We start from the raw sequence: 27,448 nt of genomic DNA on the forward strand, positions 1-27,448 counted from the left end.
TGGTATGGAGTGTGGAGCAGGAGATTGGAAGGAAAAATAAATAATTATAATAATGAAACAAATAAAAAAAACAAAAAAAAACAACAACAATAAAATAAAAAATTATAATTATTAATAATAATAACAATAATAATAATAACAATAATAATTAAATTCTCTCCATTATTCCTGTTGTCCTTAAGTAATTAATTAGAAGATTGTGTACTTTCTTAGATGTCTTTCCTAGCAGATTGTAATATTTCCATCATCTACTCCTGATAGCAATTCCCTTCTTTCTTTGTCATATTTGTTGCGCTCTATAAGAACATGCTTGACAGTTTCCGGTTTATTACAGTGCGTGCATAGTAGTCCAGTTGGGTGCTTGGTTTAATCCTGTATGTCCTATTTTCTTTTTCTCCCTGTGTCACTTAGGTCCCAGTATTCTTGTCAGGTTTTGTGCATGTAGTCCTTCATGATATTTTTAACCTCTGCTTTACTTAACGGTATTTGTATGTCAATTAAGTGTCGTTTTAATGATTGTTTGGCCAATATATCTGCATTCTCATTTCCTTCCACCCCTATGTGAGCAGGAACATAAAAATATTCGTTGTGTAAATCCACAGTTCAGCAAAAACAAAAAACACATCAAGCTATTATGTGAATAAATTATGTAAATATAAATCAAATACTAATAGACTCAGAGAGTTTTTTTCTATTATATCTGTTCAGTGTTATTTAACAATTTACTGTGCTCAAATTATTTTGTTGACACAGCCTCTCTTGGTATGGAGGATGGAACCGGTCAAAAATTAAAAAATAAATTAATAAATACATAAATCACTTGATAAATAAATAAATATGTCATTAAATGTAACAAAAGTATAAAAAATAAATGTAGCCATTAATTAATTAATTGATAAAATGTGATATAAATTGAGATTTCTGTTTTGATTTGCTTCTTTATTTATTTAACTTTGTATTAATTACCTTATTTATTTACTCTTCTGTTTATTTATTTATGTATTTATTTTTTATTAATTTTAAAATGTATTTATTTATTTAATTTTGCATTATTTTTTATTTATTTTTAAATGTGTCTTTATTTATTTATTTATTTATGCATGATTTTTCCTTTGCATTTCACCCATTTATTTCCCCAAATGTATTTATTTCTGTATTCTTTTCTTTATACATTTGTCACTCAATGTGTGTCATGATGGGGTCAGGGTGCATGACTAACAAAACTTATAAATAGAATAAATAAATAAATAAATAAATAAATAAATAAAAAATAAATGCAAAAATTAATAAATACATTTTAAAAATAATAGAGTAAATAAAAAAATACATAACACAAAGATACATAAATAATAATAATAATAATAATAATAATAATAATAAATAAATATCAATTTATGTCATATTTTATCAATTAATTAATGGCAACATTTATTTAGAATATTATTTTTGTTACATTTAATGCCATTTATTTATCTATTCATTTATTTTTTATTTTGGCAGGTTCCGTCCTCCATATGGAACCTACTCGTTTGGTGCATATTACCAAACACATTTTAAATTAATTTAGCACAAACTAGTGGACACACAATAAGTCTGGAGATCTCATGAATTCAGCCCTGTGTAGGAATCTCAAGTAAAGATTAATTATTCACTTCAACTTTTGCAGATCAGTTTTAATTTCAGTGCAGCATGAAGTCAACACACAGTGGAGATATAATGATAAATAAAAGTGGCTGCATTAAGCCCTACACTACATTTGTCATTTCATAAGTCACTTGTTATGAACGTCAAAGATTAAACATCTCATACAGTTTTGAATCTTCGTTTCATCTCCTCAACCAAAAGTGTCTGTTTGCCATTTATTATATTTATTGATCCAGCTCACCGACACACATGGCTTGATGATGTTTATTGTTCTTTTTCAGCAGTTATCCATGCACCACATCTACAATGATATATTCCACCAAGCTGCAGTGTCACAGAGTTAAGTAATATTAGGATAAACATTATGTCCTTTATTTTTACTTCATATACAAGGGGACCCCGGAGACCCTCTTACGATGAGCTTCAGCAGAATCTGGAGGAATAACATGGAGAGAGGGAAGCCGGCAGGAGAGTGAGAACATAAAACAATGTGCTGAAGGTTGCAGCAGTGACGGGTAAACGCATTTTCCCCCTCAATGTGGCACCTTGGAGGAGCAGAGGAGCTGCTTTTCCACAACAATAAGGTTTCTAAAGAACTCTCTTTTGCACCTGGATCCAAATTTGACTCCTTTCCAACAGTTCCCACCCCACCGAAAGTCTCAGTGACTGAGATCATATTGGGAATTTGGAAGGTTTATAATGGCATGAAGAGGAGGATGATTTTTTTAAGGTTGATTCAAATATTTTTTTGACTGTTTTGATGCAGACTAATACATAAACTAAATTTAAAAAAAAATAAAGAAATGTAGTATCCTTCACCTATTGGGTTTTTTAAAGATTGATTCAAATATTTTCTTGACAATTTCCAGATAAAAACCTCAATAAATTAGGAATTAGGAATTTAGTATTCTTCACCAGAATGACAGACCTGGCACCAGACCACAAGGTAGGGAGATCAGACTTACAAAAAATATATAACTGAATAACTAGAATGTGATTTTCCTTAAATACTCTGACATTTGTACAGAGTCTGGTTGGTGCCTGGTCGATTTTGTTTTAGGTGGGTGGGTTTCTGCTGGGGGAGTTTGGACTTATTACCTCAGTCTTTCTCTAATCCTTGCTAGTGCCCTGATCATCTACACAGTAAATCTGGGGCTTTAGTGGCCCTTGAGAGCCGGTTGCCCCGGGGTAGTTGCATGCTTTGCTCTGCTGGTAATCCAACCTGATCTGCCTTACACAGACTTGCTCGAGGGGTATTCGTAGTTCTTGTTTCTCTTCTTCTTTCAATCTTTTAGTGGAAAAGGGCCTTTAAACATCAAAAAGTGAACATGCTGCATGAAACACAGCCTGAGGGCGAAGCACAGAGGACGGGTTGTTTTGACTGCACAGAGGTTTAAGGCCTCAGAGGTGATGAGAAAGGTGGTGACCGCTGCTTCACACCAGTCTCCGTTCTGACTTGGTGAGGTATATTTTAGTCGAGGGGGAGTGTGGAGATACAAGCGTCTTCGGAGCAGTGAAACACACAACTACTGTTAAGTGCACACTACAAACTGCAGCTAGCGTGGTTACAGTCAGTGCCAGACAAATACACAACACACTGTGTGTCCCGACCTTTTTCGTCCTCGCTGTGGATTGTCCACAAAACGTCCATCGATCAAGTGACGAGCAGCAGGAAAAAACCAAAGCGACAGGCTAAGAGTTATGGGTCAACAGCGGGGTTATAATATCAGTTTTCTTCTCCAGCGTCCAGCAGGGTGACGGGGGGGAATCTACAGCAGACTGGATTTTTATAGAAGTAGGAGTCGCCGTCAGCAGTAGAGATAAACACACAAGAACCATCGGACAGAAACTCCCACACACTGTTCAAGTACACGGCTACAACCATTAACAGCTCAACTAGCTAGTCCTCACTGAAAATGCTACACAGGATTCACACAACAGGTTTTTTTTTTTTTTTACTGCTTCCCCTCCAGATAATCTGCTACAGAGCCGCTCCCTGACTCCTCCTGACTCCCAGTCGCGTCTATTTACAGAGTTTTACAAAAGCAGGGGGATGAGAGATTGAAGCGGGTGATACTCGAGTGTTATCTTGTGGCAGTGCAGCCGGGCAATCACAACAGGAAGTCTGGGAATTTTCTGAGATGTCTTAAATGCAAAAAAAATATGTAATCTGTAAACAAAAATGTAGGTTAATGTGTGCAGATTTAGGCTGACATTAACCTTGAATCCTCAGCTCATGCCTTTACAGTAAGTTTTATAATGTGAACTAAGTTTTCAGCAGCAAGTGTTTCCTTATTTTACAATCGTTTCACTCTCCTAAACTCAAATTCTTCATATGACAAACATGCAACAATGCTGATCCCACCTCCTTCTCTGCCACATAACCATGTCATAACACATTATTTGCATGTTTTTGTGTTTGTGAGAGTCAAAATTGCCCATTTGCACTGCCTCAAAATGTGGCCAGAAGCTTTACTGTTATGCGAGGTTTGGTAATACAGATGTGAAATTAGTTGTTCAGCATTTGTTCCTTGTGGAGATGATTGTTGTTGTTATTGTTGTTGCAGACAGAAGTGACGGTCGGTCTCTTGGTCTGGTCGTCCTGTTTCTACAGTAACTTCCAGCTCCTGAGAAGAGAGAAGGAAGACAAAATGGAAACTGTTCAAACCTACCTTCAATCTGTGTTTGTAATCTGTAATACCTTCATGATGATTCACTAAAACCCATCACATAAGTGTATTTATGTCCTAATCAGCAGAGTGATTTGGGAAACTGTGTGAGCGCTCACCTAGTTAATCCACTAAAAAAACGTTAATTAGCTTCCTGTCGTCAGATTTCTGCAGCTCCTTGTTTCTTCACTTCATGCACAATATTCTGTCTGACAGCTGCAAACTGGCTGATTACAGACACAGAGACACACGTACGTGACGAAGCTTTGAATACCTTCAAATATTTCTCACCGAAGCTTTGAAGCCCCAAAAATGGTATTCGGGACAGCCGTCCACACTACTCTGTACGCTGTTTTCGAACCTCTAAAACAAAGAATCACACTAAAGCACCACTTTAAATCTGGTGTTTACCAGAGATGTGCTCATAAGTGTCTTAGAAAAAAGTCATTCAGCATGAAAAAAGCATAAAAAAACAACTAATCGACTAAAGAAATCTTAGTCGACTAAGACCAAAGCGACCGATTAGTCGACTAATTGATTAAATGGGAGCAGCCCTACTGGTAATCCGCCATGTCTTTCAAACACCAGCCCCCAGTTTGTAACGCAGACTTTCTGTTAAATATTAAAGCTCCTCCAGAGACGCTGACGACATCATACAACTGTCAGAGGCTGAGCAGTTCTAACCACCACGTGGAGTTAACAGATTGTGATGGGTAGAAGAGGTGGAGGGTGTCTACCTGGCTACTGGACGTCCAGTTTGCTCGGGCCGACGCTGTTGATGAGTTGAGAGGACTCAGAGGCGCCGTTGTACGCTTGAATCAGCAGGTTCTTGTTGAGGTCTCCGACCCCGCTGCCGGCCTGCAGTTTGGGGTAGGGGGCCGTCTCGGTGCCCTGACGCTGCTCTCGGCCCTGGGCGTCGAGGTCCATAAGGTGCTCCAGAGGGCAGCCGTCCGTCCCCTCTGTGAGCGGGGAAAACTCATGAACGCTCGGCTGCTCGTCCCTGGACACTGGACTGATGGAGACAGATGGAGAACTTAAAAACACAATGATGACAGAGACAGGATATTTTAGAAATTAGCACTTTTCAAAAGTCATTTTACACATTTTTAGGTTTCGTGATGAGCTACAAAACGAGATCTGGATGAAAGCAGTCTCCATTTTTGTGTATTTTGTATATATGAATATTAAAGGACGGGTCCACCTGCGTTCTTTTACCTCTCAGAACACAGGAGTTGCTGGTCTACCGCCGCATCGATCGGTTAGTTAGTTTGTGTTATTGTGTGACTTTCTGATCTGAACTAACGTGGCGTCCACAGCAGTACGTTGATTAGCTTCCTGCCGGTACTCCTGTCTGCTTCTCCAAACTGGGAGCACGCCGACCGCCATCTAAGTTACTGTATTAATACGCTGACTATAAGGATGTATATATACTGTATTAATATGCTGACTATAAGGATGTATATACAGTATACTGTACATGTAGCAGCGTCATCATGAGAAACCTACGTCAGGTCACGTGGGGGAAAGTTTTTAGAAGAGCTTGAAGGGGAAACAGCATTTTGATGCTAAAACGTACGTACTTTGACCAAAATTTTAATGTTGGGATTTGAATACATAAAGGACACCCCTGGAAGCTACAGAATGACATAAAAACCTAAAAAAAAATGATGGACCTGCCCTTTAACACTGAATGTATCAGTGTTCCCTGACAATAAATAAATAAATCTCTCTCCCTTCATCTCAGATACCCTATACAAGACTTTTATCTGTTTGGATGAGCAGCATGGGAAGACAATGAGATGCAGGACTGGAAGAAAAAGAAGCCAAAAAGGCTGATTAGTGTGTGGGGAGTCACCTCAATGCAGACAGAACTTGGCAGACAATGTGCAAAAAACTACAAAACACCATTAATTATTTGTGTTATAATAACAAAAACATGCAGAGTAAAAAAAAAAATTAAATTGAGCATGAAGTTCTGCAGTGTGAACAAAACCAGAGACACCTGAGAGTTAAATCATGGACAGTTAAAACAGAGACAAACAAAGACGTCTCACCTGACGTCCATGGACTGGACTCCGTCAGACAGCTCGTCCACGAAGCTCTTATTCTCCAGAGGTCCCAGCATGATAACGGGGGCTTCAGCTGGAGTCGGGGCGTCCTCCTCCGAGGTGACTGCACCCTCCGGCCTCATGTCAGACACTGTCAACACACAGCGGCGTTTAAAGATTACGTTGTCTGGGAAATTCAGTGGTGAACATTATAATAGAGGTGAACTGTTCAGTCATTTAATGAATGAATTGATCCACAAAAACAGTTTGCTGGTTACTTACTTTAAGTCAAAGGTCTCAAACCTTTTTTCCTCTGAGAGCTAATTTGACAAAATGAAAAGCGTCCGAGAGCTACTGATGGCACCAAGTTGTGCATCGCCAATAGCAGACATCATTTCTGCCTTATGGTCTTTAGTAACATTTCAGCCTCCGCAGTCATCGCCTTTATTACTATCTCGCCATAGGCGAAGGGCTTTTTGTGTTTCGTTAAGGATGTGCGCCACTAAACGAAGCCTCTGTTGCTGCGTCGGCCTTCTTTGTCAGTTTGGTAAACAGAGACTTTTGTTTTCAGCTCTTTTACCTTCTCTGTTCATAGACCGCTAACAGCCGGAAAGTCCCATGAAAAGTTAATGTGGACTTTGGTGAAGAAACATCTTTTACTGACTGACACGAAAAAAGACTCTGTTACCCAGTCCTCATAAAAAAAGCATATTTGTTGTCTTTTATTGGCAAATCTGGTGTGTGCTTATTAGTCTGCTAACATCGCCTAATGTTACACCGTCAGTGATGTAACCAAACTTGAAAGCAGAGTAACTCCTTTAACTGACAGCTGATTGTAAAATAATCATTTTGTGACAGAAGGGGGCGGGATGTGATGTGATGTGAATTTGATTGGATAGAAATTTAACGGACAAAACAGATTTACAAAGCATCTTTGTGTTCATCAAATTGATGTACATATTCTTTGAACCTTTTGCAAGCTAATTGATGGAGACCCCAGCTTTCCATTGTTCCATATCATTCTATTTTTTAGAATTGGACTAAATAATCTATACATCCATCCATTTTCTTCCTCTTATCTGCGGGCAGCAGGCTTAGCAGGAATTCCAGACGTCCCTCTCCGCAGCAACGTTTTCCAGCCCTTCCTGGGGGACCCCGAGGCGTTCCCAGGTCAGACGAGATATATAATCTCTCAAGCATGTTCTGGATCTACCCCCGGGGCCTCTTACCCGTTGGACGAGCCCGGAATACCTCCAAAAGGTAGGCGTCCAGGAGGCATCCTGATCAGATGTTTCAACACCTTTCGATGCGAAGGACTAAATAATCTAACACTTAAAAATAAATAATTGAGTGGAAATGTAAAGCCTGTCATGACACCCGGAATATAATCTGATATTATGTGCAGTAAATGTGATGTTTCCCCTGTAACTGTTTGTTAGTCACAGGTTCAATTCTGTGACAATAAGACAAGTGAAACAGCACTTCTACATCACGTATTTGGCAGGTTTTGTAACTCAGTGTGCAATATTAAAGTAATCAGTGTGTGTCACTTCCTCTGAACTCATCTGTGCTGATAAATCAGCAGTAATGTAAAGCTATTTTGGGTTTAGAGAGTTCAACGGATGCTGCAGTATACGTGGTGTTCTGCCTTTAAACCACCAGGAGGCGCTGTTCCCCCGCCTGTATAACACTGCTGAGTCACACTGCAGCTGAGACTCATTTAATTATACAGAAAACGAATTATGCTGGAGGAGAATGGTGAGTCAATAAGTCTTGGAGTGAACAACAGGACAAACAAATCAAAATAAATCAAATTGCCATGTTGCAGGAAGTGACGTCATGATGAGCTGTGTTTAACATTCACCTGCAGCACCAGTCAGAGGCTCCGCTTCATTCTTCCGTGTTCTCTTCATGATCTCCTCGATTCTCTGTGAAAACACACATACTTTGTTTTTATCTTTTTTATCTTATCTTTGTTTGTTAAATCAATAACGCCAGTATGATTCATGACAACATGTGTCCTGTGAAGAAGATCTCTCTGATACCTTCTTCCTCTGCAGCCTCTCCTGCTCCTCCTGGATGTGCAGCAGCTCTCTTTCCTGCCTCTTCCTCTCGGCCTCTTTCTGGGCACGCAGGCAGGCCTCCTCCCTCTGAAAAACACCCAGTAACATCAGTCACATCTTCTTTCTATACTTCACTCTTTTTGTAAAAGTAGAGTTGAGCTGTAGTCTTAGTTCGGATTTAGCAGAGTCACACAATAACGCAAACCGATCGAGTCAGCGGCAGACCAGCAACTCCTGTATTCTGAGAGGTAAAATTACTATTTTTGTCAAAGGAGTCTGGTGGCTTTAAAGAGAGCGTAGATAAGGGCTTCAGTTCCCCATCAGAAAGAGCTGTCTGATGGCGAGGTAAAGCAGTGAAAATATTCAAAATATAGCGCACACTTAAACTGATTTCGATTTGTTTAGGTGTCTAAAATATGTTTTGCTCCCGTGCTGTTACTCCTGTCTGTTTCTCCAAACTTGGGGCGTACCGACCGCCATCTACTGTAGGTAGTAAAACACTGACTATGGATAAGTACCTCAAACAACCAGTGTTGAGCAGTACTGTAATATTATTACTTTCCCCCCTAACAAGTAATGTAAAGGATTACAATTTCCAAAACAGTACTTATATTACAGTTATCAATCCAAGTAATGCTTCTTAGTAATTTCTTTTTTGTGCCAGGTAGGCTTATGTTACGATGACGTGAACGTGTGGCAGGTCAGCATGCATCTTCGCATCTTGTCAAGTTGGCCATTCGCACATGTGTGACCGTGCCCTGAGGGAGAGGAAGAGAGGCATACTTCCAACCGCTGGAAGTATTGTCATTATTTTGAGTTTGTCTCAGTCAGCGATGCAAAGAGCAGCAAATTGCTTTCAACAGTGAAAAATACAACATCTCATTTTTTGAAGCGTCTGAAAATTAACAGAAAAAAATGAAAAAAAGGTCTGGTCTTAACGAGGTTTTAACGAGGTCTTAACGAGGTCTTAACGAGGTCTTAACGAGGTCTTAACATGCTTTCTGCAAAATAAGAAAAATGCATATATGTTTCCTCTTCTCTGTATCGGCTCCCATGTTTGTCTTACAGCTTATGTTAACACCTAGCAGTACTTTTCATGGATGATGTATATAAATTACTGTGTTATTTCTTCATAATATTTTGTTGTCAGTATTGTGGTGATCATGTGATTTCCTCCCGTTGGTTGTCGATACCATATGGTTGAGGCCACATCCGCTTTGTCAATTTGTTTTAAGCCCTGACGAAGACCTACAGTGGTCAAAACATGTTGACTTTTTTAATGATTTAACCATTATAATAACCATTATAATAATTAATATTTTTCTTTCCTCGTTTGCCACGTGTTTTAATATGTCTGGATTGCCTTCCTGTCTATCAAGGTTTCTAGTGTCAAAGTCAACGAAACAGTAAATATTATTATCATTAACCTGACATCTCATCACATCCAGACAGCTGCAACCACGAGGAATAACTTGAGCAACATCACACAAATAAATATATTATATAACATGAATGTGAGCTGACCTCTCTGTCCAGCTGATCCTGCATGTCCTTCCATCTCTGCTCCTTCTGCCGTCTCTCCTCGTCCTCCCGGTTCCTCCTCTCCTCCTCCCGCCTCACTCTCTCCTCCTCGGCCTGCAGTGCGGCTCTCTCCTGCCTCTCTCTCTCCTCCTGCTGCCTCCTCTGCTCCTCCTCAGCCCTCAGCCTGGACCAACACATGCAGGTTTGAGCTGTGCAGGCCACCATACAACACTAGCACTTTTTTTTGGTTTTAAAACAATTTGTTCGTCCAGATTTTCCATTTTTCCACAACAACAAATACAATCTATACAAACAACATCAGCCATCAATTCCCCCCCACCCCCAAATGTCCATAATGGAAAAATAAAAATAAATAAATAAAAAAAATAAAAAATAAAGTAAATAAATAGTAAATTAATTAAATATAAAATAATAATAAAAAAGTAACAATAACACCAAGATCAAATAACCATTCTTATTCTGTTTGTCAGCCTAGTTTCTAGAAATAGATTTTGGTGTTATTATTGTAATGTTCATTAGCTTGTTAGAACTGGACAAACTCGATTGTTAAATGATAAATCATGGGGACTACGTTGGTCATCGTCTATCACAAATATCATATGTTTAAAACTGTAAACTGTTATAGTTTTATTATGTAAATTAATATTGAGATTTATCCCAGAATGACAACTGAAATACTTGAAAATGCAGCTAAAAAGACGAATTCCTGTTGGATTTATGTCAAATCTCAACTAAACAATTAAACCAGAATCAGAATCAGGTTTATTGCCAAGTAGGTGTTCACATACAAGGAATGGGCCTTGTTATCTTGGTGCACAACAATAATCATAGTAAAAGAAAATAACAAAAAAAAAAAGAACTCCAAAAGTCGAGAATCATAAATCTAAAATAGAAAAACGTCCAAAATAAAATATGAAAAGATATCAAAAGACATAACTAAATAAATAACTAAAATATTAGATAAATAAATAAATCTGTCTTTACAATAATAATAATAATAGTAATAAAGATTTGGTTATTTTAACAGGTTATTATAATATCATGAGACAGCATATACTTATATCTAAATACGATTTGTTTCTTCCATTTCAAGTGCAAGTGTGCACATTCATACATAAATACACATACAAATAAACATGTATATTAGGGTTGCAACTAACAATTGTTTTCATTATCAATTAATCTGTCAATTATTTTCTTGATTAAATTAAAAAAAACTCCCAGATCCAAAGGTGACGACTTCAAATGTCTTGTTTTGTCGGACTAATAATCCAAAGATTTCAGTTTACCAATAAATGCATCAAATCATCACACTTGAGAGGCTGGAGCTCAGGAATGACTTCATTATTCTTATTCTTAAAACTACACCCACCTCTCGTCCTCCTGCCGTTGTCTCTCCTCCTGCTCCTTCTGTATTCGGGCCAGACGTCGTCTCTCTGCCAGCAGTCTGGACGCCTCCTCAGCATCCGTCGTCCCACCGACACTCCGGCCCGTGGGCGTGCTCGGAGACTCTGTAACGTGGAGACAAAGATGGTGGAGTGGTGCAGTATGACTTAACAAAAAAGAAACCTGTTTGGACAAATCTTTCAGGAGTCAGAATATCACATTAAGTGGACATTCTTGAGTTAATTATTTAGTCCTTTCAAAGGTCTGTGTGGAAATGCAGCTGAATATTCTTCCATTACAGTGAATTCATGTGCAGCTATACAGAGACACACTGTGCCTTTACCTGCATTCAGTTCTCTGCTGGTGGATTTGGGGATCTTTTTCTCCGAGGTCTCAGATTTGGTTGATTTCCTCTCCAGGGTGCCGTGACCTTTGACCTCGTTGTGACCCCTGTCGTCGGTGCCGGGGGTGGGGGCCCTCTGCCGGAGCGGGGAGGGGGGGTACTGGCCGGGGGAGCAGGGCGACTGGGCGCGACTCCTGTTCGACCTCACCCTGAAAACCAACACAGACACATCAGATCACCTGGACTCTAATCCAGGTGAGGTGTGTGTACATGTTAGTGTGTGTGTGTGTGTGTTTTGTACCGTTTCGGTGTGGCGGGGCCCTTGCTGTTGGCCCTGAAGGAAGAACTGCGGACCGGTGTGTTTGCAGTCTCCCCCTGCAAGTCACATTTACAAATATTACTGTGATAATAACAAGATCACACATTATAAACACATAAACAAGTAGTCAACCGTGACATGAAGCATGATTTTATACAACATACAGCATGAGTATATCTGCTGAAAAGTCAGTAATCTGCTGCCACAAAGCTTGATTGTGTCCAGTCAGATGTCTGAGAGGACTACTCTATATGTCTGAATGGTGTTTCATGCTTTTAGCTTGTTATGTTGTTTAGTTCAGTACATGGAGAACAAATCGCTGTCCAATGGTTCTACCAAACTGACAATTAAAAGAGACAAAAATCCCTCTGAGCAACAGTTGAGTCAGAATAGAAGAAAACACAGTCATTGGTAAAAGAAACTGGATCTTCTTTCTCCTTCTCACACCTCTTCCTAACTGGACGCGATGCGATCGAGCCAACATCGGATTGTTTCAGTTTTTCCCGATGAAGATGTAACCTAACTTGCTCCGTGCGTCAGCGAACAGATGATCGCCTTGGCTCTATTTATGCGAAGTTTCACGCACCTCCAACCTATTTTCACTGGTCTAAAATCGACACTGACAGTAACTGATCATAAACTCACTCTCTCTATGTAATAGAGAGTGACATCGCTCGTAGTATATGTGGACTATATTTCGCGCTGCATTCGCCAGAGTTCGCTCGGTCGCTGTATGTTAGGAGGAGGTATCACTCCCCACCGCTACAAGGAAAAGGAAAAGGAAAAGCTACCTAGATAACTAAAGCGACCACACTTTACGGCCCCACTGACAGGTGTTGTCGCCATAACAACTAAAAACAATCACAATATTCTTTTGTTCTAGTCAAATGACCACAGAAAACAGTTCAATGTTTGTTCGGCTACTATTCTTTTTCTATGGTTTAACCACAGCGGTAATATCTTCTTTCCAAAATAAAGTGGTCTTATTTTGAAGAAACAACAGCAGCAGTAACAACTCTACCAGCATCCAGGCACATCAGGTGTGTGCATATATCTACATATATCTACAAAATGTGTTACAACACTTGTTAATATGCCCTTTCAGTCTTGAACAGCTCACTGTTAATGAGGTTGCAAGTGTCTAGTTCTATGTGTGTGCGTGTAAGGACTGACCGTGGGTGTTTTGGCTTTGGACATCTCTTCGGGGAGTCCAGTGATGCTCCTGCGGTTGGAGGAACTTCTGTACGGTCTGTGGTTGTTGGGGGAAGCTGTTTGGGACACAAAAGACACTGACGGGTCACGAAATGACACACACAAAACACACACACACACAATGACGATGACACAGAAAATCAGCCAATGAGAGACACACTTATATTCACAACAAATAAAAGAGATGCTCTCTTCCCTTCCCTGTGATCCTAATAGAGACAGATGTATTTGTAGTAATAGCTTTGCTTCAAGTTTGAGATTAAGGCGGATAAAACATAACTTCAATTTTTGTTGTTATTTGATAAACACTAATAAATAAAACAATTTGTATAAAGGAAAGTAAAAATTGACTCTGGGCAAGTAGATTCTGACCCACCGTGAAAAAATAAACATTAACATTGAACCCTGGTAGTACTTGTATTATATGTACCTGGACATCTTAAAAATAGAGCTGTCAAAGTTTCTTTTAATGCATTAATGCAACTTGCGATTTTTAATTAACCTTAAAAATCCGATGGGTCACCGATCTCTCGGAGGTTGTAGTGGCTCAGTATTAAAACTAAAGTGAAGATACTGGTGTCATGTGAAACTATAAAACCTAAAGAATCCGTCGGTACCAACCATGTCACATCGCATACATCATAGCTGGTAAGAGACGATATTTACTGATCAGTAAATAATTTATTAACAGTTTATTGATGCACATATAACATGTATAAGGGTAACATAGTGTATGTTTAGGTGTTGTACCGTGTGACCTTCAACATGTTTTTTCAATCATGTGTCAACTGTGCAATACTCTAGCATTAATACTGTATTATATTTAATTATTATTTATACCGTTCTTGCATTCATATTTTAAAACACTTAATAGATCTCACTCCTCAGCCATTTTATTTTGTATTTACTTATTCACACTGTGGTTAAATATTACATGTGTTTGATGTACATACTCTTATTTGTATTAATTATTTATATTACTCTACATATATTGTGTTATATATAGTAGCGTTATGTACATAATTAACATTTTACATTCTCCTTTAATTCTATTTATTTTATATTTCTTTATGCTTTTATATAAGAGTAACTGCAACTTCCCAATTTTCCCCCCATGGATGAATAAAGTATTTCTGATTCTGATATGAACACTCTCTTACCTCTCTCCGGTGAATGGAGGGCGGCTGAAGAGTTGGAGAGCTGTTTGTTGATTGGTTGATCCATCCCAGGTGGAGACAGGAAGTCACTGACTGATTAAAAAAAAAACAGATGGACACATACATGACAGTGAATCAAAGTACCGGCTGCTGCTGTATCGAAGGAGGATGTAAATGTCACCCTCAATAAAAAACATCCCCGATCCCCCGACAACAAACACTCGTCACACGACAAACACAAAACTGCCGGCTCACACAGAAAATAATCCAGCGGATCGATAAACCGTGCAGGCTGCAGAATAAATTAACCTTGGTGATGTGAAGCAGGGATGAAGCAGCAGAACAGAGAGCAACCTGCTTCATCATGAAATGGAGGATGAAGAGATACAGAGGCAGCTGGAGGAGAATGTTTCCTACAGCAGCTGAAGGCACCATGACAACATCCACATGCACAGTGTAATCTGATTACTGTGAGTTTAAGTGATGTGTTTGATGATATTCAGATTAATGTCTAAACGGGGGTAATTCAGGTTTCTAATGTTATAAAATGATAACGTTGTCCTGTATATTATCTTTTCTAACAAAAATAGTTCAGACATTTTGGGGATTAATTACTTTCTGGTGGAGCTTTAGATGAGAAGATCAATAACTCTCCCATTTCAGGCAGCCGTCTTTTAACTTATCTCAGCAAAAACAGTTATAAAACAAGATTTAACAGGTTAATAAGGCAGATTTTGCTACTTTAGAACAAGCTAGTTGTTTGTGCTTAGCTAAGCTAAGCAAGTGGAAACGCGTCGTCCATCTATATATACAGTCTGTGATATGTATTATAAAACAACATTATTGTGTTCTCAACCAACTGGTGATGAAATTAGTACGTTAGAAATATAATAAAAGTGCAAGTTTGGGTGAAACTGCTTGCGGGTTTGGAACAAAAGTGCAAAAAAGAAAATATGGATTTCTGCAGCGGCTGGTTCTGTAATGTGGAACAGGGATGATTGGAAATGTCTGCTGGATGTTGTGTGTGTGTGTGTGTTGATCTGATCTTTGCCTGTGTTTAGGTGGGGTCTAATACGTTTCACGGATAGCTACAGGGTGACTGTCTGGTATGATGTATGGTGGGTGTGTGTGTGTGTGTGTGTGTGTGTAGAGGGTTATAGACTGGGCTTCCCGGTGAGAATGATATGTATGCATCACTAAACACGGCCCTGGGCCAGGAAGACAGGAAGTGGAGCAGCCCTTTGTTGTGATAAGGGTGGGGGAGTGCATGTGTCTGTATGTGTGTGTGTGTGTGTTTGTGCATAGCGGGGGGGGCTCCAAACCAGACACCCATTAGCCTCACAGGACGAGTGGAAACACTAAGGCTGTACCGAATGTCATTTTTATACATTCAAAGCTTCTATTGAGGTTTCGAATGAGGCGTTGAATGTCTGTCGTCATATTTTATGACGTCATCACCATTAAAAAAATGTAATAAAAAAATAGATTTTGTGGTTATATAAATGTAATTTATGGTGTTGTTAGATTGCTGCTCGACCGCCCCGTTGATACAGGTGCATGCGGGAGAGCAAACTGTTTTCTGACCGCAGTGAAAATGTTGTTTTTGAAAGGCTAAAAGCCAACAAATATGGATTGAAGCAGAATATTTTGTTAGATAAACGAATTGTAAATCTATAATTTTTCTCAATAAATGTTGACTTTAGGACTTTCAACGCTCTGGAGTTATTGGAAATGTTATTGGATCACACAAGTCTGAAACAATCTTCAGCAGCCACTGGAATATACAAATAGAATAATACTAATAATATGATCTAAAAAAAAGCTGTGCAGCATTCAAATGTTGTTTTAGAATTCGAATGTCATTAGCCGTATTTCCATTCACATATTTTAATGTACATTTTTAAGTATCGCATCGTTTTACACTCGCTTGAGGTGTTTTTTTCCTTTGTTGAAAAAGAGATGATGTGCTAAAAAAAAACAAACTCTGCTTAACAAAGAAAACTCTGCAACAGAAACCAGAAAACATAACTCTATTAAATAAATGAAATCATCTGATTGTTTCTAGCTCCATGTTGGGTGGCGGCCCAACCCAACATCTCTGCATTTGTGTGACACAAAGGACTGCAGATAGAAACCATTTGTAGTTGAGATTTTGGAGGAAAAGCGAACTATAGTTACCCAGAAACCCTTTGGCTGCATCTCGATGCAAAGATGTATGTTGTGAAGCGTGACAGTGAAGCATGTTTTGTCATTTACTCAAAGAAACGAGTAAATATATAAAGATAAAGAAGTCTTTACAAGCAACACTGCAATGAACTGATCAGTAGACAGTGCACACACACCATAAAAGCATTCTAACAGCCGAGGTGACGGCACAAAGACGTCCACACACATGCGACACAGAGGAACAGCTGCAGGTGAGACAACAGGACTCGTGGTGGTGGTGGCGGCGGTGGTGGTGGGGGGGGAGCGGTATGAGCGTAGTGCACACACACACAGAGTCATGTGGTCAGTACCGTTACGGGATTGTCTGGCGTTGGAAGCAGCAGAAAGCTCATTGGGCTGAGCGGAGCCAATGGCATGGCAGGGCGGGGTCTTAGGGTTACCTGGGCAGCAGGTGAAGCAGAGCGGAGAAAGCAAAGCGTTACACACGCACACACTCGTACACCTGCGTCACTCACACACCAACAGGTAACAGCCACACACACACACACACACCCTGACATAAACAGTACAACACAAGATTCCCAGCAGGAATTGACACATCGAGACCTCGTTATGCTGAGTGGTGGAACACCATGCAATAAAGCTGTGAGTAAAACAAAGCTGCCTTCACAATGAACTTGTGAGGAGAATGGGAAATCTGCACGACATGCTCGGCGTTGAAGCCATTGAGAAACTGTTGCTAGGTGACAGACAATGACAAGATGGGGCTAGAAGAAAAGTCAACAAAGTCCGCAAAGACCATGAATGTCTGCACCAAACTGCAGCTAGCAGTTGCGGAGACATTCCTCTCTGAACCAACCTCACGGTGGCGCCAGAGGGAAAGTCACAGCATCACCAAAATCATCAGGAATCATCCTCTGGGAACCATGAACGTCACACAATATTCAGGAACTCCATCCAGTAGCTATTGAGATCAGTCTGGACCAAAGTGGTGGAACAACCACGCTGCTACAATGGCTGAAAATGGACCCAAAAAAATAGGCCTGTCGCCGGTAAAAGTCTGTTAATACAGACTCTCTCTCCTTCAACCACCTTCTTGAAAAGGTCGGCATTGCAAAATTTGTGCATATCCAAAACCTGTTGATATCCAAGTCTTTCATAATGTTTAAAAGCAGTGTTTTTCGTTATCTTTTGGGCACGCATCTCTGCAAACTGTCGGCTAGTTGGTTTGTGTACAACGAAAAGAGCTGGCTGTAAACAGGCAAGAGGCTGTGTGTTGCAAACTGCCGTAGAAACCCAGATTCTGAATGTTCTGTATACATGTACACAAAGAATGCTCCTAAAACCTGAATAATATCGGCATATCCCACATGTCTTAGTCAGAAAATGCTCCATTCAGAATAAGGCTTAATTCAGAATATCCAAACAGAATATGCTGTTAACATGACCCGTATCAAATTCACTATATTGTCATATTCAAAATAATATTAGAATATTAGTGTGCATGTAAACGCAGCTATGTTTAGGCCTTATTCCGAATGGAGCATTTTCAGATTAAGACATGTGGGATGTGCTGATATTATTCAGGTTTTGTGAGCATTCTTTGGACATGTATACAGCACATTGAGTTTGCGACACACAGCCTCTTGCCTGTTTACGGCGTCAGAGTCTGTTCTCGTGCGAAGCCGTGAAAAGAAAAGCTTGAAGAACGCAGTTTTGCAAAAACTTGCAGAACGGTGACAGCGAGGGTTTAACACCATGGGAGCAACATGACTGCAGTTAGAAAAGGAGGGAAATTTAAGTTATTTAAAAGGGCTAAACTGTAGGACGTATGTCATGGAGGCCTTTTACGTTAATCGGAGTATGCACAGCTGCATGTTAACGAGAATATTAGTGCAATATTCATCCTCATTAGCCGTGTAAACAGCTTGTCTTTTGCGGAATATGGGCGAGAACCGGTTGCATGTAAACGTAGTGAGCGTTGGCTGCTTAGCATGTTTCCTGTTTGCATTATTAACATGCTGAAGTAGCTTGTTATAGCTGGTTGATTTACAGCCAGGAAGGCCAGCTTATGGCTGACCGATCAATTGCCTCCATATTTCTTTCAATTTTCCAGAACATAAAGCATGTGAACACGAATGAGACAAAAACGCAGAGTGCTGCCATGATGGATTGAACATCAAAATAAACTGAGAAATTATCAGATTTTTAAGTGGCCTACCTTCAAGCAGAGAGAAATACGCAGCACACACACAGACACAGACTTTAGTGACTGTCTGTCCTTTAATCGAGTGGAGCTGTAAGATGAGATGCTGCTGTTTCTGCTGCAGTGAGCGTTCTGCTGGGTCCCCACAGATCCCAGAGCTGCCTCTCTGCCAGTCAGCCGGGCCGGAGCCAGACGGAGCTGCTGGGTGGACCCTGATCCCGGGTCAGTGCCAGGACGGCCGGGTTGATGGGTATACTGTGAATAATTGATGGCGTTATGAATGCACTGCAGGATCTAGAGCCAAGCCGGTGGCGCTCTGATGGCGGAGATGTCTCAGAGAACACGAGGACGATGCGATACGAAATAAAGAGATAAACTACGAGATAGATGTTGGCACAGTAGGCAGCCTCATGTCGCACTCTGTCTGTGTTTATGTCAGCGGCCTTGGTGCGTTCAAGGTTAGATGTATAACTCTTCTGGGAATTGGAGCTGCCTCCCAGCTCGGGAATAAAACAACAGAGCAATAACACACACACATACAAACACACACCTGTAGCACATTTACAAGCCAGAACCATCAGCTACCAGTTTAAAAGCACAGCTTCAGTGTGTGTGATGGTAAACACACACACAGCCTCTCCTAACCCTGATGAGGTTTAGAGACAAAGCGCTGAGCAGCTCCTGCATTGCAGCCTCCACACCCTTTTCCATCCTCTGCCCTGCTCCTTTCTTTACCTCCATCACTTCTCCCGTTCATCCTCCTCACACCCACTCTTCCTCCTCTGCTTTGTCGTCCCCACCCTTTCATCCCACCATCCCCCCCACCACCCCCCGACCTCCAGACCTCCTCCCCAAACACCTCTCCTCCCAACCCCCCCATCCTATGCTCTCTCCTGTTCTACATCTCAAACCAACCCACCGCTGACATCATCCACTCTCTCCATCACCTCACCTCCCGTCATACTCACCCTCTACTCCATCAGGCGGTCCTCCCCATGTCCAGCGTTTAGGCCTGTTATCCAGGTGGTCCCGAGGCTCCCCCCTCCTCCACCTCCACCTCCTCCTCCTCCTCCTCCTCCTCCTCCTCGTCTCTCGGTGCCTCCGGCTCTCCGGCGTACCAGGGCCTCCAGCCTCTCCTGCTCGTTGCGTTCAGAAATAGGGAAGAACAGACATTCTCTCACCGAGCCGTCGCTACGGCGACGGGTACCCGGCGATGCGCACGGAGACGGCTGCGCCATGGTTACCGCATGCATCAGCCTCGCCCCTCCGTCCTCTTCACACTCGTCTGTTTCTGTGTCTGCTGGCGGTCACCAGCGCTCGATCGCTGGCTCGTCTGTCACTCAGTGATACATAATACAGCAGCACTGCTCCCTCTCTCTCTCTCTCTCTCTCTGTCTGCCTCTCCCTCTAGGTAACACCAGCTCCCTCCCTATCTCCTCTCTGCTACCTCACATATTGCTCACCCCTCCCACCCTCTCCCTCTCTCTCTCTGTCTCTACCTCGATCCCCCTCCCTCTCTGAGTCTATTTCAAAGAGCAGTTTAGTCAGACGGGAGGGGACAAAATGCATCCCATCACCACCCCCACACACATGCATGAACACACACAGACAAACTGGGTGGATTGGATATTGATACTGGTTGCATTGGTTTTAACTCCAGTTCTCCTTCTTCTGCCTCTACACAGTATAATATACTTCATAAAAATACACAGAAACCACAGGAGAACAACAATACAATAATACTTGACACATGATATGATTCAAATGAATTTGTTCTTTTCCATCAAGGTGAGAAATAATACAATATAGATGTGATGTTCTCATCTTATTATTGTGTGTTCTTATATTCCATCCTTTTTCCTCAGTGAACAAACTAACGCAGCGTATTAATCTTAAAGAGCAAATGATTCTAATATTCATTAAACAGCTCTTAAAATCTATACACAAGTTCTTTAGTTTTTAACCATCCTAACGTAGACAATTTAAGATATTGTCAGCGCCTGTCTATTAATTATTCATTCACATAATAATATCAGATATTTAAAGATTTAGTGAGTTATTACAGGGTTTCTGCAGGGTTCACTGAGTTCAATTGAAGGCCTTTTTAATACCACTTAAAATAAATTCATGATCACACTGGTCAAAGTATAAAGTATAAAGGAAAACCAGTTGGGATGATATGGACTAGAATTATTTATCACGTTTTTTCAGTACTTCTCAGCAGCATATGACAATAATTATTAATGATATAACTGATTAAATTAATGCAACTTGGACCCGGATAAGCGACAGAAAATAAAAGGATAGATTAACCAGTGAAAAAGTATTTATTTACATTTATTTAAGAATGCAAGAGAAAATATTTTTTAAATATATTTTTTTTATATTTTGTAAATTATATTTATGACTTTTTAATACCTTTTAAAGCCCTTTTCATTAAAACCAAATTCAATGCTTTTTAAGACTTTTTTAAGACCTGCAGGTATTCTTTATTATGTATTATTATTATTAAATTGGACCAGTCGTCTCCACGTTCTTTGTTTCAGTGCTGGATATTGATTGATTAGTATGTAAATATCTGATTGCCTTGATAGGTGCAATGTCTTGTTGTCTTTTTGCTATTTATGAGACATCTGTAATGAATAGTTGTGATGAAGATGAAGGCAAAAATGTAGAAGAATAAAAAGGATAAAATATTTTTTTAAAATATGAGCTCAAACATTATAAAAATACACCAAAGTGTATAAACAAATTGGTCATCCTCGAGTTATCTAATTGTTATTTTTTAGGTAATTGACTCATTATTTTGACATATTTATGGAGTATATTTAAGGATGTGTTCATTATATTAGAGTATGGAGTAAATATTATACTTGCTATACTTGTCTTTCTCTTACTGTTTTTTATTTACAACCACATCCAATTCTGGCTTTTCAACTGACATCCATTAATGTGGCGGTGTTAGTAAGCAGACAGCAGTAATGGCACAGCATAAAGCTGATACACTGCTCCAGTATACTGTCTGTCTATATATATATAAAGGATGGAAATGCCCCACCTCAGCATGGCAAAGGGGGGGGTTGCTGAAGGTGCATGCAGAGTCACGCACAAACTGCAGGAGGGAGGAGAGCCGACGGGAGGAGGGGCTCAGAGTCAAGAGGAGGGAATTAAAAAGAGACAGCAGAAATGGAAAGAGATACAGAAATACTGTAGATATAGATCAGAGATGAAAAGCAGAATGGATGAGCAGGCGTTTGCAATTTCTCTGCACAAAATTTAAATTTCTATGACAACTTTTTGGTATTTAATTTGTGATTTATTCTACTTATAAGGGGCATTAAATAACATTAATACAAAACTACAAACTTAAATCAAAATGGATTAATTAACATCGGAGACATCTATCTATTAATCACAGATAAAATCCAGAAACCAAGTGAGCAGTCTGAAAACTACTGATGACCAGTACGCCGAAACATTTAACCAAGAAATCAATTAATCAATTAACCAATCAATCCCCCCAGCAAATACGATCAACACCCTAAAGGAGCTGACTGTTTTAAACACGACCATCCGCTGATTCACAATCTTTAAATGTCACTACAAGTCTTTTAAAAAATTGCATAGAAAATGTTTTAAATTAGAGAAAAGATGCTGTAAATTAAACTATTTTGGACGATAAATAAATTAGTTGATCAAGAGAAGATTAATTAGCATCTATTTTGATCATCAAGTAATTGCTTTAGTCATTTTGCAAGCAGAAATGTCGACCATTGATATTGATATGATAATTAATATCTTAATTTCTTCTTTCTTTGGGTTTTGGACTGTTGATCGAACAGAACAAGACATTTGAAAACGTCACCGTGGGCTCCGGGAAATTTTGACATTTTTTAAATTTCACAGGCAAAACAATTAATGGATTAATCCAGGAAATAATCAGCAGATTAATCAATAATGAAAATAATCATTCGCTGCAGCCCGACCACACTCCTGGCGGCAGTATACAGAGTACAGAGTAGTATACTGAAATACACAGAAGTACATGGAAGGTCCATGTTGTCTCTGCTGTGGAGCAACAAAATATTAATCTACAATATTTTTACATTTTAATGTCATTTATCAAACATTAAAAGGCCAAATAATCTCTGGTTCCAGCTCTTTAATGTGAGAAGTTGCTGCTTCTCTCTGTTTTATATGTTTGCAACCTGAATATATTTGGGGTTTTGGACTATTTAGCCGACAAAACAAATAATTTGACGTCACCTAGAGCTCTGGGACCTTGTGATTTATAAAGTTTTTATATTTTATAGACTAGAAAATTAAAAGCTCTGCTCAGCTCTGAGAAAGCGATAACCTTTAACGCAGTAAATGCTCACAATAAATTAACATTTAAATTACATATTGAAGCCGTCTGTGTTTCTCTTATTGAAGCACATTGATTGTGTGGATTTCTTTTCCTTTTCAGAGGTGAAATATGTGCTTGTCACAGCGCTGCGAGCATCGACTGTCTGTTCCAGTAAACGGCACATGATACGCTGACGGTGATGTCATCGCCCCGCGAGGCTGACCAATCATTATGTCATTAAGTTATGCATATGAGTGAGTGGGGGAGGGGGGCTGTTAGCATGCAAAACAGAGCTTTTAAAATCAATAAAGACAGTGACCCCCCACCCCAGCCCCTCTGAGCGGTGAACTGTCTGTGGATCAGGCTGTCACTGACCGGGGGCTTGTTAACCCTTTCAACAGGCACTAATAATTTATATTCATGGCTGAGCTGAAAGGGTTAATGCACAAACGCAGCAGATAATTTATGCTGGACTCTAAAAGGTATTATAATAATAATAATATTAATATGAGTCAATGGTTCTCAGCCAAGTGATGCCCACTCATGACTCATTTAGAGTGGTGAGTTTTATTCATGCTGCATTACTTTATGAGAAAAAGACACTAACCATGAACACAAAATCATCTCTGATAGCATTTCATTTGCGCTGCAAAGGGAAACAAATCCACACGATCAATGTGCTTCAATGGAGAAAACACAGACGGTTTCAATATATGATTTAAATGTTAATTTAGCCTTTTTATTGTGAGCATTTACTGCACTAAAGGTTATCGCTTTCTCATGGCTTCCTCGTTTTAATTTTCTAGTCTATAAAATATAAAAACTTTATGAATCACAAGGTCCCAGAGCTCTAGGTGACGTCAAATTATTTGTTTTGTCGGATAACTAGTCCAAAACCCCAAATATATTCAGTATACTATGATATAAAACAGAGAGAAGCAGCAACTCCTCACATTAAAGAGCTGGAACCAGGGTATGGTTGGCATTTTATTGCTTTATAAATTACTTTAAAATGTAAAAATATTGTAGATTAATAATCTGTCGCTCCACAGCAGAGACAACATGGACCTTCCATGTACTTCTGTGTATTTCAGTATACTACTCTGTACTCTGTATACTGCCACCAGGAGTATGGTCGGGCTGCAGCTAATGATTATTTTCAGTATCGATTAAGCTGCTGATTATATCCTGGATTAATCAATGATAATTTTGTCCCATGGTGATGGTGGTTTTCAAATGTCTTGTTTGGATATATTTAATTAACAATCATATGATAAAGAAAAGCAGCAAATCCGCGATGTTTGATTGAAAAATGACTGATACAATTACTAAAAATAGTCGCTAATGAATCTTCTCTTGATCAACTAATCGATGAATTGATTAATCATCTCAGCTCTAGATTATCATCGTTCCAAAATAGTTTAATTTACAGCATATTTTCTCTGATTTAAAATGTTTTCTATGCAATTTTTTGTAGAATTGTAGAAACGTTTAAAGATTATAAATCAGCAGAGGGTTGTGTTTAAAACAGCTCCTCTAGGTTGTTGATCGTATTTGCTGGGGGGATTGATTGGTTAATTGATTAATTGATTTCTAGGCTAAATGTTTCTGCGTACAGGTCATCTGTAGATGTCAGACTGCTCACTTGGTTTCTGTTTTTTATCTGTAATTAATGCTGTAGTGTGCTGTAGGCGTTTAAACGTTGCAGGTGTCAGTCTGATACGTCAGATGTAACTCCATTATGCCATATTTTATAATTAATGTTACTTAATGCGCTGCAATACAATACACGGTAGAGTTCACCTAGAGCACCGCAACATTGGCTCAGATCTATTTGTATTATTGCAATATGATGGTTCCCTGTGATATAATGTGATGTATTCCATAGTATTTTGTCTGTGTTGATCTGCTGTGGATGTTAGGAGAGGTTAAACTCAGAGTCTATGTACTGTGTCTAACCAGCCAAACTTTTCATGTTTCAGTTGAATGCACACAATTGGTCGGCTGACGGAAAGTCATTAGAGCCTCTGCATTAATTACTTGGTATTCCCTTAAACTCTGGTTCAGCCCGACAACAGCTGGAAACACACTGACTCGGTTATGGATCGACACAATTAACTCGGTGGCAGAGAGCCCAGAGAGAGAAAATGGAGAAAAGAGGGAGTGATGACTGGTGGAAAAGATGATCGTGTTTCTTAGTTAAAGTAGCAGACACACAGAAAAACATAACATGGTCTTTGGGGGAGAATGTGGACGTGCTGCATTCATGATTATTTTGATTCACGCATATATGAGTTGCCAACTTGAGCTCGGGGGGATAATTTACCCTTCGCTAAGTCCCGCCCCTCAAACGCAGACTGGCCAATCATAGTGTAGCACCGGCAAGCTCCAACCAGACTCAGACAACTATCCGGCTCTGCTCCATAGACTCTCGGGCAATCGTTTCAGATTTTCTTCATTTTCAGGCTGGTTTTGTGGATTTGGAGTTAGTCATGGTTAACCGTTGAGCCTGGGGCACGTGCAATAACAAAAACACGTTCTCATCCCAACTCGTTATATACTGACGCTTTGTCAGACCCCTCGACGTTACTTTACGGATGCAGTAAACACATGCTTCATTTTGTGAATTAAATGAAACACTTTAGGATTAGGCAATAAAACCACTCAGTTAGGTTTAAAAACAACATGGTTGGGCCTAAAATTACTACATTTTTACAGTGCACGGGACATTGTAAACACGAGACACAAGCGATCAGCTGATTGTAAAGTGAACGTGAAAGCCCTGTGTGTCTCTCTCACTCTTTAAACTACGTCACCACAGCACTTTCCCTGTGCAATTATTGTTGCCACGTATGGGTTTACATTGTAGTTAATGGAAAGTCCGATGCATCTCATACCGCCGCGAAAGGGTGCCTTGTGCGGCGGTATCAAACGCTGAAGGCTGCGACGAGGCGCCGGTATTTGGCGCCCTGGGAATGAGAACGGGCTGGGCCGGACTTAGCAAAGAGTCAATTCAGTATAATTTATCTGCCTATCGAAATGATATTGTATGATCATAACATGTTATCTTTTACAATAAATTCAAACTGTTTGTGATTAAAAATGAACAAAATTTGTTTACGGTTTTGATTAACATGTTTTTTGTGTGTAATGCATAATAATAGAACACAATTTGAATATTTTACATGTGATTTTTTCAAGCATTTGCCCAATTGGGATATATATACTGCATATTGCTATGATTTTTAAATTGATATGTGGCAGCAAAGGCAACAAAATTATATCAAACAGATGTCAGGTGTCTGAGATAACAAAAATCTATATTCTCAGTTATGTTCAGTTTAATATGATTAATTTAAATGACAAATTTAGCAAGTAAACAAGTTAGAGGATTGGATTTGGGTGCTTTAACCAACAGGGCTTGGTGTTGAATCTCAATATATTTTTAGTACTAATCGTATTAATACAGATTTTTAGTCTTGTTTACTTCATTTAGAAGGATTTCTGCAATGCATGTGCGTTATTCTAACGTGTTTCTGCTTCCTATTCCAGTTCTGGCACTTGTTTATTGTTTCTAGTTTATTAATTTGTATCTTATCTCAGTATTTCATTAGAGTATTTTAAGCTTTGTTTGTTTGAGGTAAGGGGTCGAACAGCCTCTGTAAAACAACCAAAAAGCTTCTGGAATCTCTAGTTTGAATATTTAACACAACTGTAAAATCATAATGGATGTCAGAGCCTCAGAAACGACGCGTCATCCTGTTTTCTCACTTCTAACAGGCAGGGAATGCATCATAGGTGTGCTGCAACCTCTAACCTTCTCTGCCTCTTGCTGCTGCCGTCTCTTCTCCCCGGCTGCCGCACGGCGCTGCTGCTCCTTCCTCTTCTGCACATCCATCTTCCTCCCTCGCTCCTCGGCGGAGCGGTCCAGCTGCTGCTGCGCACGGCGCTCCTTATCCCGCAGCGCCTCCGACATCTCTGAACACACGAGTAACAGAGGAGGGAAGTAAGTACATTTACTCAGACACTTAAACATCAATATTACTTAGAGACACTGGTACTTTTTCTACACTAAATTTCAGAGGGAAATATTGTACTTGTTACGCCACCTTATGGGCGGGTTTTAAATGTAGATTTTGACACAGAAATCCCTTCCAGTCAGGGTTTTAAGATTACGTGTAAAAAGATGAATGGAGAAATGGACCCAGACAGTAAAATAATGATATTCTCAGGAACTGGAAAGCAACTGGAACACCTGCTTTCAGGATTGGGTAACTGAAATGGGAAAAGGTTGCTTCATATGAAAGAATGTCATAAAGGAATTATAATAGGGCAGGAAAATATT

At 39.7% G+C, this 27,448-nt stretch overlaps 1 protein-coding gene across 1 annotated transcript in view; it reads right to left on the reverse strand.

The window, feature by feature from the left end:
- Positions 1 to 1,655: 1,655 nt before the first annotated feature.
- Positions 1,656 to 27,448, reverse strand: part of map7d2b (MAP7 domain containing 2b) — a 32,568-nt gene continuing 6,775 nt past the window's right edge. Inside the window, 15 exon segments of the mRNA XM_037756232.1 lie at positions 1,656 to 4,271; positions 5,051 to 5,346; positions 6,368 to 6,512; positions 8,226 to 8,289; positions 8,407 to 8,511; positions 9,949 to 10,129; positions 11,339 to 11,477; positions 11,696 to 11,904; positions 11,997 to 12,070; positions 13,188 to 13,303; positions 14,387 to 14,476; positions 16,900 to 16,989; positions 19,724 to 19,799; positions 19,802 to 19,891; positions 26,921 to 27,081. Coding sequence (XP_037612160.1) covers positions 5,055 to 5,346; positions 6,368 to 6,512; positions 8,226 to 8,289; positions 8,407 to 8,511; positions 9,949 to 10,129; positions 11,339 to 11,477; positions 11,696 to 11,904; positions 11,997 to 12,070; positions 13,188 to 13,303; positions 14,387 to 14,476; positions 16,900 to 16,989; positions 19,724 to 19,799; positions 19,802 to 19,891; positions 26,921 to 27,081 — 1,832 coding nt within the window. The 3' untranslated portion in view covers positions 1,656 to 4,271; positions 5,051 to 5,054.

This window comes from Sebastes umbrosus, chromosome 21 (assembly GCF_015220745.1).
Source record: "Sebastes umbrosus isolate fSebUmb1 chromosome 21, fSebUmb1.pri, whole genome shotgun sequence".
Classification (NCBI taxonomy): domain Eukaryota; kingdom Metazoa; phylum Chordata; class Actinopteri; order Perciformes; family Sebastidae; genus Sebastes; species Sebastes umbrosus.